The following is a 16649-nucleotide window of genomic DNA, read 5'->3' as shown; positions in this document are numbered from 1 at the left end:
GCAGGTGTCAAAAAAGACAAAAAAAAAGACAATTTTTTTTTTGAAAAGTAAAGACAAGTGAAGATAACAAAACAATGTGAGGGGCTCAAAGCTGCAGAGAGAGCTTGTTTTATTGGGAGGAGAACGACAGCTGCTCAAAGTATAAGAACGGAGGAACAGACATTCATAAAACACAATAGTTAGACAATTTAGTCCCCCTAGGGTGTCAGGAAAGTGTCATTTTAGGCCTGTTGGATGCGGAGTAGGCGGAGAGGAGGGGGAAGCAGAAGCAGGAGACACAAGTACAAAATTTACAGAAAATGACAGCACTCGTACCTGTCCAGTGGTTGTAAACCATCAGCTGCAAAGCGACTTATCTAGTGTAGACCCTAGAAAATAGCATACAAGTAGATAGGTTTATCTCCATCAGTGGTAATCACATGGAGAGGACCCAGGAGACAAGTGTGATTTAATGGTTTTGGAGAGTAAGGACAGTTATTAAGAGACAGTTGAGAAAGGAGAAAGGTGAGGTAAAGAAAGTATCTGTTTATAGTATCTCACAAAAGTGAGTACACCCCTCTCATTTTTGTAAATACTTATTAGATCTTTTAATGGGACAACACTGAAGATATGACACTTTTATACAATGTAAGGTAGTCAGTATACAGCTTGTATAACAGTGCAAATTTGGTCAAAATATCTCAACACACAGCCATTAATGTGCAAACCACTGACAACAAAAGTAAGTACACCCCTAAATGAAATTGGCCAAATTGTGCCCAATTAGCTACAAGGTCTCAGGTGTGAATATGGAGCAGGTGTGTTAAATTTGGTGTTATCGTTTTCACACTCTCTCATACTGGTCACTGGAAGTTCAACATGGCACCTCATGGCAAATAACTCTCTTAGGATCTGAAAATAAGAATTGTTGTTCTACATAAAGATGACCTAGGCTATAAGAAGATTGCCAACACCCTGAAACTGAGACGCAGCACGGTGGCCAAGATCATACAGTGGTTTAACAAGACAGGTTCCACTCAGAACAGGCCTCGCCATGGTCGACCAAAGAAGTTGAGTGCACGTGCACAGTGTCATATCCAGAGGTTCAAAATAGACGTATGAGTGCTGCCAGCATTGCTGTAGATGTTAAAGGGGTGGGGGTCAGCCTGTCAGTGCGCAGACCATATGCCGCACACTTCATCAAATTGGTCTGTATGGCTGTCATCTTAGAAGGAAGTCTCTTCTAAATATAATGCTCAAGAAAGCCCACAAACAGTTTGCTGAAGACAAGCATTATAAGGACATGGATTACTGGTACTATGTATTGTGGTCTGATGAGACCAAGATAAACTTATTTAAATCAGATGGTGTCAAGTGTGTGCGGTGGCAACCAGGTGAGGAGTACAAAGACAAGTGTGTCTTGTGTACAGTCAAGCATGGTGGTGGGAGTGTAATGGTTTGGGGCTGCATGAGTGTTGCCGGCTGTGGGGAGCTACAGTTCATTGAGGGAACCATGAATGCCAACATGTACTGTGACATATTGAAGCAGAGCATTATCCCCTACCATCGGAAACTGGGCCACAGGGCAGTATTCCAACATGATAATGACCCCAAACACACCTTCAAGACAACCACTGCCTTGCTAATTAAACTGAGGGTAAAGGTGCTGGCCAAGCATGTCTCCAGACCTAAACCCTATTGAGCATCTGTGAGGCACCCTCAAATGTAAGGTGGAGGAACGCAAAGTCTCTAACATCCACCATCTCCATGATGTCGTCACGGAGGAGTGGAAGATGATTCCAGTGGCAACCTGTGACACACTAGTGAACTCCATGCCCAAGAGATTAAATGCAGTGCTGGAAAATAATGGAGGTCACACACTTTGGACACAATGTGGCCATTTTCACTTAGGGGTGTACTCACTTTTGTTGCCAGTGGTTTAGACATTAAAGGCTATGTTTTGAGTTATTTTGAGGGCACGCCAAATTTACACTGTTATACAAGCTGTACAGTGACTACTTTACATTGTATAAGTGTCATATCTTCAGTGTTGTCCCATGAAAAAAAAAATTAAATATTTACAAAAATGTTAGGGGTGTACTCACTTTTGTGAGAATATATATATATATATATATATATATATATATAAAAAGTAGAAAAGTGTGGGCAGCACAGCTGTCTGTAGAGTGCGGTCGGAGAGCCAGTGGCTGTGGGGGCGATCCACCTCCAATGTAGATAAAATGAAAAAATTCCACAGCACATCCAAGGCGTAAAAAGGTAGAAAAGGCTTTATTCACCAGACCCGCGACGTTTCGATCCACTTTCTGGGATCTTTCTCAAGCAGTGACAAGCAGTGGCCATTTTGGCACCAAAAATGACAAAAATCAAAGGGAGCCCAGCATGCATGTGGAACCTATACTCCCTGAATTTTATGGTAGCTGTCATGGCACATAACAGGTTTAATTTAGTGTTAGTTTCCCGTCTTACAGAGATCGCCTTGACGTGTAGCAGACGGGCTCAAATAATTTTGTACAAAATGTATTTGTCAAGCATCTCTAATTTACAAAATAAGCATAGCATTAGCATTCTTTATTGTACTTTATTTGGTTTGCAGAGTCTAAAACCCTGCATCCCTCAGTGGAACTTACAGCCACCAAGAGTACAAGAGTACAATTGCCATACATTCTGCAGAAAGACACTTGAGACAGATAGGGCCATAATGTCCATCCTTTCCTAAATCCATGGATTGTTATCTGGGAGTAATTGCACTGTATACAGTTGGAACTCTGTTTTGCTATCGTTGGATGTACTGCAACTCCTATTTTGCACTACAGAAAAAAAATGTAAAAAAATATTCTGTTACATCTGGCCTGGTTACTGACTGCACCATACGCAGTCCATTGTACTCTACATGCCCTGCTGTGCACCCATACAAACATTCAACATCACAGATCCCCCAACTATAATCAAGCAGGAGCCCCAACATCAGAGTGTGCCCCATTGAAGAAAGGGTGTGCCCTCCTTTCACTGCACAGCACGGCCCTAGGGAGCAATGATGTGAGAAAAGCCACAGTGGTTGACTGTAACAGCCAGAGCCCCTACTCCTCGGGGTTCGCTGCACATTATCCTGCTGAAAAATGCCAGTTTGAGGCCCTGCCATGAGAGTCACCACACATGGCAGCAGGATGTCCTGCACATATTGCTGAGCTGTTAGTGTCCCTTAGATCACTATTAGAGCTGTCCTACGCGATGGCTTCCCAGATCAAAACACCAACAGTTGTGGTAGTGTGTCACTCCACAGCAAAGGCAGGATTGACGTGCTTCAACAAGGCCTCAATACTTGACCTGACAATCATTAGATCCCAAAGAGTACCTGGATTCATCACTAAATATGATACAATTTCGGTCCATAGCAGTCCAGGTTTCTCTCTCATGACACCATTGCTATTAATAGCCAGACATTTAATGGGCTTTGTGACATCAAATTTTCTTCTGCTAAGCTCCTGGAAATGGTCCAAAGACAGGGGTTTGTAGTGAAGGTGCCACCTGTGTCTGGATGGTGGACAATGAAACTGTGGGAGCTAATTATGATTGTCAGTGGATCAAACGATTCTCTGTACTGATTGTGTGTCTGGGCCGTGTCTGCCTACCCTCATGTATCCATTGCTTTTAACATCTCCTAACTGCTAGTCAGAATAGCCTAGATGGCGGTTAATTCATCAAAATGACCATCCTGCTTCTCTCAGCCCAATGATGTGCTCCCTCTCAAAGTTTGTCAACTTGCAAAATGTATTCGAGTGTGTTATAGAGGCAGTCAACAATCTCTCACCAAGAGGTACACTACCCCAAAGTAGCCTCTGAGAACCTTTTTATAGTGCAGCAGGGGAAGCACTTTTACGCCCTCTTGAGGCAAGAGCTAGTTTCTAATCAAACCTGAGACATAACTGCATACCAGGTTCTGCAGCAATCCAGAATCCAGCAAGATGTTGGATGTTGTAACAAATGTAACAATAAATTTGACCTTTTTTATCACTTCTGTTTCCTCCAAGATTTGTACAGGCACCCACTTATCTATAAACTGCTGCAGAATATGGTGGTGCTATATAAGCAAGGGTTATTATTATTAGCTGAGAAATACAGATCTGTAAGAGGAACCAAACACCACATTCTGCTTCTCTCCTTGTGACTGAAAGATGGGCTTCAAATCATTATGTTAATGGAGTCCCACTTTATCATAATGATGGATGCAATAAAAACAACATGTATCATGAAATTCCTTCCTGAAGAGTCGGTATGAATGAACAGATGTTTGCTGCTTTTTGTGATCTATCACTAAACAATCAAAGAAAGAAAAGACACTGCTGCCATCCGTATATTGTTAGCAAAGTGAGGTAAAGATTTTTAACTGGATTATTTCTGGAACTGAATTCTTTAGTAGATACTTGTTAGGTAGCAGCTATACCCTCTCCTCGGCAAAATCTGCTATACTATACAGTCTGTCCTAGTGCTGTTGTGTTGTTGAGGAAATGCTTGCCAACAGTAACATCCGTCAGCAAATGTTCTCTCCCAGTGCTAGGGCAGGCCGGAATGGTTAACTTTGCCTTTTCTTCTCCATCTGATGCAGACCACCATAAATTTCTTCTTCCGACCATGACTTATCTTTACAGATTTTGCTTTCCTGACATCTTCAACGCCTTACTTTTCTGGTACCCTCCCCACCTATACCCACCCTCTACACATACTTCTCATCCAGCTGCCTGTTTAGAAGTACCATGCTTCTGCTTCTGCCCTAGGTGCCCCATATCTATATTAACCCTGCCAAAAAATGTATGCCAAGCTAATAGAGCCTCAGTTTGTAATTACTAGAGATGAGCGAATCAAATCCCACAAAGTGGAATTCGTTCCGAATTTCAGAATAAATCTGATTCGCCTAGAAGCAGAATTACCTTGTGCTTCGTGTCATCGATTTAACCTGAAATAATATAAAAAAACAAAAAATTCAAGCTTACCTCCTCCATTTGCTCGCGACGGGCCGCCAGCCTCTATCTCGGCCGAAATCCCGTGCCGCGCCAGATGACATCATCACGCCGGCCTGCGTGATGATGTCATACGTCACCAAACCAGTCGGCGTGATGACATAATCTTGCGCTGCACAGGATTTTAGCCGAGATATTCAAGCAAGAGGTCGGCAGCCGGCCCTTCACTAGCAAATGGAGGCGATAGGTTTGATTAAAAAAAAATGTTTATAGTTAATTTTACACAGTTTTTACACTCAGATGCCACGATCATATATGAACGTAGCATCTAAGGGGTACAATGACGGGGGAAGCACTATCACAGCTCCCTGTCATTGCACCCTCTACTTACCAAAAAAATGTGCTTCGTGACAAAGTAATTCAGCACAAAGCAAACAAAAATTGGGAGATTCGGCGAATCAGCCGAATTGAACTTTTAAGAAATTTGCTCATTTCTAGTAATTACAGTAATCAAGAAATCGCACAATAATTGTGACCTTCTTGATGTCATACACAGTAATAGTGACTCCGTTAGTACCCCCTTACTACCAAACACAGGGCTTGTGATTTTGTAATGGAATCAGGACAGTGTTAGTGTTCCCTTCTCACCTTCTCACCTTCTCACACATTAACAGCACCCCGTGTTGTGTCTGCAGACATAAATGTCTAATGCTATCTGTTGGCAGCATGGCTCAGGCAGGAGTGATAACACTGCCGCACTGTGCCTGTCTTCATCCAGTTCTTGTAGTGGATAAGATAAGGTAACATGTTCAGTAGAAGTCTAAATTAGAGCTTAAGGCCTCATACACACAACTGCATGTAGTCTGCAGACCGCACATTGGAGATCCGTCCATACTGCATCCACATTTTTTGCAGATCCATTGACTTCAATGGGTCCATGGTCCACATTTTGCAGACAAGTATAGGACATATTCTATCTTTTTGCAGAATGCACATACACATGAGGAAAGCACATAGATCATCAGTGTGCTTTCCGCATCCATATGTTCGTTCCACAAAAAAGATAGAATATGTCCACAAAATGCGGACCATTGATGTCAATGGGTCAGAAAAAAAATGCAGAGGGCACACGGGCCGCATATGGAAATGATCGTGTGCATGAGACTTAAAGGGGTTACCTAATCCTATAAAAAGCCCCCCAATTTTCCGGGCCCCCCCACACTGAATATACTTACCTGGGTCTCCCCTCCCTGCGCTGCTCCTGGTCCCCGCACCGCCGCTTCTCCCTATGTACGGATGAAAACATCTGGTGTCGGGGAGGAGCAGCCAATGGCAGGTAGCGACGAGCCTCCCTAGCATCACCCAGTGTGGGGGGCCAGGCATATTGGGGGGCCTTTTATAGGATTGGATAACCCCTTTAACATTAATGATGTGCAGTAGGTAGATATACCCTTAAGGCAGATTTACACTGCACAATTGGCAGGCTACTATGAACGCTCTTTCTCGATAATAAGCCCATGTAAATGCAAAATGCTCATTCATTGGGTGAATTAATCATAGATGCAGCAGATTGAGGTATGTGAACAGTGATCTTCTGCCCAGAAACAATAAATCTGCTTGAAAACGAGCAATTGCAGTAGACATCGCTCATCCCCATACCGTGAAGAAGATCACTACATAGAAATGCAGCTTGTTCCTCCACTGATGAGCAGGAGAGGTTCCTTCCCAGTAATTGCATGCTAGTCTGGCATGTGTAAATGTGCCATTAGTGCCCACACTAGGGTGTACAAAGAATGTTCCATGAGATTTATCTTTCTTTTCCTTTTGGAAGGAAAGCTGATATGCATATCTTTTTATTGTCTTTTCTTCAAGGGAATGTCTCATCAGAAAATTATCTATTGTTTAAATCATGCCTTTATGTTTAATATATTTAAACAAAAAATATGTTATTTTTAAATTCCCATGTCAATATCTTTAAACAAAAAAACATAAAATCCTGCAGTTTTCCCACTGGCCATTAAGCCAAATAATAGGAGCCACTTCTAGGTCTGTACAGATCACTTTACTGCAGTGACCTGCTTATCTATATACAAAGGCGATATCATTACAGGCAGGCTTAGAATGAGCAGATAAGCCAGCATCCACCATTCACAATAGGTGATTGTCAGAGCTTATCTATTTTCCCTTGTACAATGACCTCTGCACAGGTCACAGAGCATGCTTAGAAAACTCTGCCATAGAAGTCGATGAGGTCCCCTCCTGACCATTGTGTCTATGGACCATAGGGCTGCCATAAAGCAACTTCCTTAGTGCTTTCTAAATGCTGTTAGGAACAGCTCAGGTAAGATGGCGGCCCCCATAATCATGTTCAGGAAACAGAATAAACAAATCTGCAATCAGAAAATAAAAATATTTTAGAAAAAAATGGATATGTGTTACTATCTGGTTTTTATTGGCAGAAAAAAAATATTGTGGCACATTTCCTTTTTGGCTGGGTTCACATGTGACTGGATAGATGAATAGCATGCATAAAATGCAGTGTAAATTGATCTCCGCTGTGGATTTGAATCTGCAACATGTCAATTGCATATGCGTTTTTGCACCTTAGATATAGTCGTGTTCCCCCTAGACTTCAATGGGATTGTTAACATGAACAGAAAATCCACAATAAAAAAAATACACAAAAATGCAAAAACAAATAAAGGATAGTTACTTGAAAGAGCTGTCTGCAGATGAGATGTTGGCTTAACTAATATCCAAGTTAGGCTACTTTCACACTTGCGTTCGGGGTTCCACTTGTGAGCTCTGTTTGAAGGCTCTCACAAGCGGCCCTGAACGCATCCGTCCAGCCCCAATGCATTCTGAGTGGATGCGGATCCGCTTCGCCTCCGTTCCGCTCAGCAGGCGGACACCCGAACACAGATTGCAGCGTTTGGGTGTCCGCCTGGCCGTGCGGAGGCAAACGGATCCGTCCAGACTTACAATGTAAGTCAATGGGGACGGATCCGTTTGAAGTTGACACAATATGGTGCAATTTTCAAACGGATCCGTCCCCCATTGACTTTCAATGAAAAGTCTGGACGGATCCGTCTGACTAACTTTCACACTTATATAATGCAGACGGATCCGTTCTGAACGGATCCCATCGTTTGCATTATAGGAGCGGATCCGTCTGTGCAGACACCAGACGGATCCGCTCCGAACGCAAATGTGAAAGTAGCCTTATTCTTTAAAGACTGTTTAAAAGGTAAAGGGCTTTTAGTTAGTTATGTTACTGAGGGGGCTGTTGGATACTTAGCTTTTCTTTTGTTTTTGGAAGGAAAGTTGGATTGCGAGTCTTCTTCCAGGCGCTAGTCTCTTTCTCTCAGACACATTCGGTTAGAAATGATTTGCAACTGAAACAAATTTAAAGAAATTTGATTGTTTCGAAACCAGTTGAATACTCTGTCTTAGGGCTCATGCACACACACACATATTTTGTTTCCATGTCCATAATTTTTTTTATTTTTTTTCGGACCGTATGTGGAACAATTTATTTCAATGGGTCTGCAAAAAAAAAAAAAGGAAGTTACTTCGTATGCATTCCGTTTCCATATGTCCATATGTCCGTTTTGCCCAAAAAATAGAACTTGCCCTATTATTGTCCCCATTATGGACAAGGATAGGACTGTTCTATTAGGGGCCAGCTGTTCTGTTCCGCAAAATGCGGAATGCACACGGACATCATCCGTATATTTTGCAGATCCGTTTTTTTAGGACAGCACCAAATATACGGTCATGCGCATGAGCCCTTGCTTTAAAGCCTACAAAGATTTTGCCCCTTTAGTGGAGTCTAAGGTAACATTGTGAACGCATATCTAATAACCAAAAACCAAATCATTGACTTCAGTAAGTTATGTTACTGATGGGGCTGTTGAAAACGTATCTTTTCTTTTCTTTTTGGAAGGAAAGTTGAATTGCGAGTCTTCTTTTAGGCACTAGCTTCTCTCTCTTTCAGACATATTCAGGCAGGATTGATTTAGTACCCAAAATATATTTCAAGAAATTGGCTTGTTTCTAGAGCAATGGAATAGTCTGCCTTATTTTGAGGCCTACAATGATTTTGCCCATTCAGTAGAGTCTAGGGTATTATTTGGAATACATATCTAATATCCCAGAAGCAAATGTTAAAAACAAAAGCTTGAGTGCATTTCCCAGGCTCGTGAGATTAACAGAAGAAAAAACAGGCAGCAGAATATGTATATTTTTGCTTTTTATGTGGCGTTATTGAATAGAAAACACGAAGACTTGTTCAGCTGCCAAACTGAATAAAAGGCAGTTGTGGGTAACAGGTGCTTGGGTTAATCAAAGTTAGCTCGCCGGGTGACACAGGAGAGGGAAGGTGGCAGCTTCTTCTGGGGTCTATGGCAGTGCATCAGTCACCACACTCTGCATGATATTTGGATATACGCTTGGCTGAATGCTAAGCTGAATTTCATCATTTCCAGTTTAATTTCAGATTCTTCTCATGGATGGAAGCAATGAGTAAATAGATGTGTTCGTTGAGATAGCCGAGCACATGCAGGAGAAGGCCTTCAGACACGCTACGTGCGCTCTGGGCCACTGCCCAGTACAAGGCTGCATTTACATTGAGCTCAGCTGGTTCAAGAAACCAAATTGAATTAGTTGTGATGTAGCCAGCAGATGATGGCACTCGTCAGAATCCTGTTTTTGCTTTAACCTATTTGTCTTATGATGTTCATGTGCTAAAATATCATACTGTACAGCTATCTCTCTAGTAGTATGCAAATTTGCTCTCCTCCAAAAGGAAATAAATATTTGCCAAACCAGATAGATTTTATTTCTTCTTGAAGAGAGCTAATTTTCTAATATAGGGAGTGAAATAATTGCAGTGGAACCTAGTCCAACAGTCAGAAGAAGCCCACAAGGTCTACCTGCTCTACATGGGGAGACTAGTCCTATGAACAATATGTAATAGTTGGGTGCTTTGTAACAGTGTTTTGAGTCAGATTCAGAAGCTTTAGGTTACATCTCTGCCTAGGGCTTCATAAGTACAGCGATATCACAGATCTGTATGGTACATATCCATAGTATAACCCCCATTTTACCTCCAATGCCTCTGTCTGGCCCAATTGTGCATACAATTTAATTTCTAACTTTAATCATAGAGAGAAACAATGGACAGGGGCAGAATTACAATGTGAACCACTGGGAAAAAATTAATGGTTGGACAATTGTCTTTATTGCTCAGAGGGCCACTGTCATGTCTCAGCCTGTGAGACGGCTGCTCTATGATATGGAAGCCACAATACAATGTGGGAAGTGACTAAGGAACTTGGCACCCTTGAGACACGTAGCATGCCACTTCAGATCGGGGGACACCTGCAAGATCTACTAGTCCAAGATGTGGCTCCCACAGCCTAAACACTGCACTAGGCCTTAGCTTCTCTGCTGGGGACATGACAAAGGATAGGACAGCTATCAAGTATAACTAGATGGGAGCAGGATTGTCACCTTATAATGTATACAGCTCATGTTTTCTGTAGCAGGCAGTGCACAACAGGCTACATGCACATCACATACATCCCAGTACTGCACATTAAGCAAGTACAGCCATACAATCCAACAATCTGAGCTACACATCAACACACCATAACCTACCTGCCTCTACTCATCACAACCGCACTTTGCAGAAATGACTGGTCTTGTACTAATCATCACCATGACCTATGACCTGACCTGCGTATATCAAGGCTTCCATATTACAATACAGCAGGACCAGCAGCCCGGCGGTCGGCTCTCTGCAATACACATTGCAGGCCAACAGCCCTGCTGGGCTAACAAAGAAAGAAGAGTGAGGCTCTCGGTTATCTGGTTATAGATGGACTAATACGGTATCGGTAGATAAAATAAATATGGCAAATTTATAAAAAAACATACAAGATATACATGATCACAGGTGGTGATCAATATCCCCTATAATAATCATTGAAAAATAAAATTAAAATCAAACCGTATAAATAAGAGCATAAAAATATTCACACTTAGCAATCAGGCCATTGATACTCTATATGGGACTTATCAAGTTCAATATAATGGCTGCTTCAATGATATATAGCTATCACAAGAAGTGGCACATTTGGTTGGTAGTCATTTGAGGAATTGACAACTAATCTAGAGTCCACCATACGGTATGAGAGCAATCAAAGAGCAATTATATTCGAGTGCCAAAAAAGAGAAGAGGTAGTGGTAATCAGCAGCTAGTTTAGTTTATCTTGCTGTGCCTCAGAGATTAACTTTGGTACCATTATACCATATATTTCATCATATCACAACTTAGATTATCGGGTACTTTACCGCTCCTGTAGCCCGTCCCTTATACTTGATTGCTGGCTGCGGAGTTCATGTGTCCCACGTGGCGTCCCGCGTGTTCCTGGCGTCTTACGTGGCGTCCCACGTGATGCCGGAAGTAAACCGCTATTGGTTCCACGGGAGCGGGCTGTTTGAAAAATTCCAGAAGTCGGCTACTTAATTGTTGTACGCTGGTATGCGTGTCAAAGTTTTCAATAGTACCCAAAACAAGGTGGTGCATGCAGATCTTCTTTTGTCACTGTTTGTTCAGCATTTGGGCTAGTCTGCTGGGCTGTCATCATCATACAGCCAGGCTTCTGCTGTAGTGGCCCAAAATGGCAGAAGCACCAATCCCATCTGCGACTAGCTGGTTTGAGAGTGATGGAGCTCCCTATGTCACCCATGGGTACCATCGTAACTGGAATCACGAGGTACCAATGTCTTAACATGGCAGTCGGTGGCCTAATGAAGGCACCCCGGTCTGCCTCAGTGTATGCTTTTTAAACCATGTCAGAGGCATGACCTAATACACTGCCTGTCAGTTTACTACTGGCAGCATAATACACTGAGCTACATAGGTAGTACACTGTATTAGGTAGTACACTGTACACTGTATTATGTAAGTGATTAAAGGATTGCATATCAAAATCCCCTTGTGTGACTAATAGATGGTGAAAATATAAATTAAAGTTTTCTCCAAATTAAAAACAAACATTCACACCTTTTCCATTAAAAAAATTAGTTTTAATAGAAAAGGTTGAAAAAAATAAAAATCTCTCTGATCGCAGCATCTGAGGTTAACATTGAGGTCTTTCAGAGGTTAATCCCGTAAAAATAAAACTCACCTTATCCATTTTATCATGTAGAGGCCGCCTCGGCCATCTTGATTAAAGATATCGTGCAAAATCTTGCATGGTGACATGATGACGTCATCACATCGGCTAGCGTGGTGACGTCATACGTCACAGCACGCATGATTTTACGCTGTATTTTCAATCAAGATCGCTGTGGCGTCCTCTTTGCACGCAAATGGATGAGGTGAGTATGTATTTTTTTTTTGGTTTTTAATTCCATTTCAGGGAAAATTGATTCATTACCCAAAAGGGCAAGGAAAATCAATTTTGGCATCGAATCAATTTTTTCCTGAAATTCAAGTCGAAGTCCACTTCCGATACTTCGATTAGCTCAACACTACCTACAACATAAGGCCACTTCTATGTTTCTTTCCAGAGCCACTTTGAATTCTCAACGCTGATCATTGACAACAGTGGCAAGGTTTTCGGGGAAATATTTTTTTTTTTTAATTCTAGACAGTCCCTTTAAATATTCATGTAAAGTGGTAACTTGACTAAACCAATATTTAGTCTGATAATGGCCTTGTGGGGCAGCCGCTAAGATCTTCCCATGTCTGTTTGGCCATCACTGCATTCAGATATTGCAATAGATGTTCCAAACTTAGCCTTCAACCCAGTTGTGAACAGACTGATGTCTGACATAACATAACATGACAGAACCTCAATAGAACAATCTGGCAGACCAGTGTGGCTTCCTTTACAGATGCCACAACACAATTGTTAACATCACCTTTAGTTATAGAGGTATTTTTTGGAAATACATGCACTGCATGTAAATGTATGGCTTTTTCTGACACCTCGCAATTATTGAAAAAAAGGTTTTGAGGGCTTAGTAAATATGGTATTCAGAGTATTTTCAGTTGTCAGAAAAGTGCAAAAATTGTGTTGATAAATCTACCCCATTATATAATATGAGATAGCATCCATCATTTGTAAATGTAATTCTAAATGTGTCATTTCTATGATTACTGTCGACTCTTATCCTGTGTATACTTTCTGAATTGCATAGACGGCCTATTGACAGGAAACATAATATAACCAATGAAAACCGCATGGCTTTCTGCTCACAAGAGCTTTCAATCAATAAAAAATTATTGATATAGATGAAGAAATGAGAGATGTCTTGTGCCACCCATTAACACCTCTCACAGGACATCGTACACATAACCACTCATCATTAATATTAATTGCTCCTAACCTTAACTAACACCAATCTTCTAGAAATCCATCAAACAATTTTCCAGGTTGTAAAAGCACAATAAAGTTACTCGTTTCATACTCACGCGCTCTCTGTATTGATTATCAGACTTCATTTATAGCAGCGATTTAATTGATGCCGCAATTAGTCGTTTGAGTTATCATAAGATTGCTATTATGCAGTTACAAATGGAATAACATTGGATTGTGTTTATTGAGCAATTAGTGAATTGAATGGGTATTCATTCCTCGAAATGGAGATTTAATGATGTTTTAAGAGGTTCTAACAATGCTGATTGTGCATGGTATATTCTAGCCATACATTTCTTCAACTAAGGCAGCGGTGTCCAGAATCTTATATTACAGCTCTCTACTGCTATGATAGACTTTCTAATTGTGTAATACAATATCTCTAGAGATTGGGTGTACTGTGTAATAATCAACATGCCGTATCAAATGTTATACGTAGAAGAATAGTGGTGTATATAGAATAGAGGAGGCCCAAAAGCAAAGGTCATAATGGACCCTTCTCCCCATGATGGTGCTGGGTTTTGACACCCAAGGCAGAAGAACCCAATGCTTGTTTGTCCCTTATCTCCCTTAACCCTTGAGTCAGGTCCTCTGCATGTTTTTTTTTCCTCCTGTAGGGGAATCAAATGGCACTGCCGTGCTCTCCAAGGCCACATAGCACCCATATGATCTGTCTCTATAGTACTTATGACTTTGGCGAATCAAATTGTGTAAACTAGTCAAATTTAGGGAGCAGAAATTGTGTATTTGTAGTCAGGGGAACCTCATCATACTGCTAAGCTCAGCGTCATCTTAATGCTAATATTTACTCTGTTGCACAGCTCCACCCAATCATCCAGCTATGCTCCACCTAGTCATCCGTCTAAGCTCTGCCTCTTTCATCTGCTAAGACCCACACTGCAGCCTGAGCACTTCTGCTAAAGATGGAGATGGCCTCCCTTCCCCTCTGGTCCCTTGTGCGGCCGAAATGGCAGCAGAGGTGGTACATTCACCCCTTTAGTCTTTTTCCCCCCCAGATAACAGCTTATGGCCAACTGGGGGTCCCCTGATCTCTGGAGTCCCAGGAATTACCTTTTTTTGCATGGTGGTAAAGTTCACCACTGTTTGTAGTAAGGCGCCATTCACACAACAATATTTCTGATCGTGTTCATTTCAATGTGGCCACAAAAGATGAGAACAGCACAACGTGTGCTCTCCGCATCTGTATGTCTGTTTCGTAGCCCCACATTTTGTGGACAAGAATGAGCATTGTTACAATGGGTCCGCAAAAAAAAAAAAACACATGCAACACGGACGTCATCCTTTTTTTTTTTTTGGGGGGGGGGAATCGCAAAATACATACGGTCGTGTGCATGAGCCCTAACACTGTATTCATACTAGAATCTATGACATTCTTCCAACTAAAATTAGGGACACCAATAGAGAAAAGTGTGCCCCATAACTAAAAACAAAATTGGCTTTGTCCTTGTGCTGTTCCTGAAACACACACCCCAATTTTGGGCCCATGGGGCAAAATGCTTGTTTGCACACAATCCCTACCCTTTTCCAGATTTTGTAGGGTAAAAGTGCAGTGTGCCCCCTCTTCCCCCCCCCCCCCCAGGTCAGTTCGGAATTGGGGATAGGGAAGCTCAGGCATGGTCATGTAATTGTTTTTGGCAGAATACATTCACTGATAATGCAAATCCTTGATACATTCCCTAAGTTAACATATACTGTATAATAATGTGTTATGCAAATTAATTTACCTTTTTAAATATGGATTATGGATCATATATAATGCAAACAACACCTAAGCAAAAAAAAAAAAAAAGTTTTTGGAGGAAGGGTGCTCAGATTAGGTTTCGAGTGTCCTGTCATGTACTATGAAAGGAAGTTTATCGACGTCTGTTCTCGTCAGGCATTCTCTCCCTGATTTTATCTCTAAGCTCCGTCTCGTTATTTTCCAGGGGTGAGCCTGTTGATCCCGCATGAGGCGATTGCAGAAGACAACTCATGGGAAATCTATCTGTCAGTCAATCAAGGGGAACCAAGGTAAGGAGAGTGATGGGCATGTGTTAATGGAAACAAACAGAACAGTCTGAAATGAGAAAAGTGTTCTTTGTTTCAGGTCAGTGATACCGAATGATTGGAGTGGGAGCCTCGATTGGCTCTAGTTGGATCTCATAACAAGCCCTCTAGATAGAGTACAAGTGATTATTTTTTTTTTATACAGTTCCGATTCAGTGATAACCAAAACGACATATCCAGAAAATATTTTATGAGTTGCAAGACGTAACACTTCCTCCAGCTTATTAGTGCACACATAGGATTTGTAGAAAAATAAGCATGTAAAATGTCATGTGATAGGAAAAGGTATGAGCATGATACGTGTTCTGGTTAGAAGAGTCTCACGGAGGGACACTAGCATATTACCAATCACCAATAATTAGTATTAAACTATTGTTACAAAAATTTGATTCAGCTGCTTCACCAAATTTCACAAAGAAATTTGCTTTGTGAAGAATGATTTTGTCACAAAGGCTCAATGACTTGCGCGGTGACGTGATGACTAGTGATAAGTGACATATTAAGAAATTAGATTCGGCCGCTTCGCCAAATTTGACAAAAAAATCCGCTTTGTCACGAATTACTTTGTCACGAAGTGCATTTCTTTGTAAGTAGTGGGTGCAATGACAGGGAGCTGCAATTGTCGTCATGGTACCCCTCAAATGCCGCATTTATACATGATCGCATCTGATATAAATAAATTATCATACTTATCTGATCCATTTGCTTTACACCGTGCCGGCGGTCGCCATCTTGATTGAATGTCTGTCGCGAACTCTCGTCCGAGATCTTCAAGCAAGATAGCTGTGTCTGGCTCGTCGTGAGCAAATGGATGAGGTGAGTATTCACACTGGGGATTTCACTCTGACCTTGCCTTAAGTTCCATATATCTTGATTTCCTAAACTTAAAAGGGTTGTGCAGCAGCTTAATATTGATGACGTATCCTCAGGATAGGATAAATGCAGACGGTGTCAGCAGCATCTCACATCATCTTCTTTTATTGGGACTTCAAAGCAAAGACGATGATGTGAGATGCTGCTGACGCCGTCTGCATTTATCCATATATTCTGGCCATTGGATCCAGGGCCATTGGTGAGGCTGTTGCTTCTATAAGGATACATCAACAAGGACCGAGTGGTGCTGCTTCTACATTTTGTGTATCCTGAAGATAGGTCATCAGTATCAGATCACCCGGGACCACCACCGATCAGCTTG

The 16649-nt window shown here is 41.7% G+C and overlaps 1 protein-coding gene across 1 annotated transcript in view; it reads left to right on the top strand.

The window, feature by feature from the left end:
• Positions 1 to 16649, top strand: part of UNC5D (unc-5 netrin receptor D) — a 709113-nt gene that overhangs the window by 595309 nt on the left and 97155 nt on the right. The window contains 1 exon segment of the mRNA XM_040415688.1: positions 15334 to 15418. Coding sequence (XP_040271622.1) covers positions 15334 to 15418 — 85 coding nt within the window.

This window comes from Bufo bufo, chromosome 1 (assembly GCF_905171765.1).
Source record: "Bufo bufo chromosome 1, aBufBuf1.1, whole genome shotgun sequence".
NCBI classification, from domain to species: Eukaryota; Metazoa; Chordata; class Amphibia; order Anura; family Bufonidae; genus Bufo; species Bufo bufo.
Note: the sequence above shows the minus strand (reverse complement) of the source record. Positions and strands in the feature narration are given on the sequence as shown.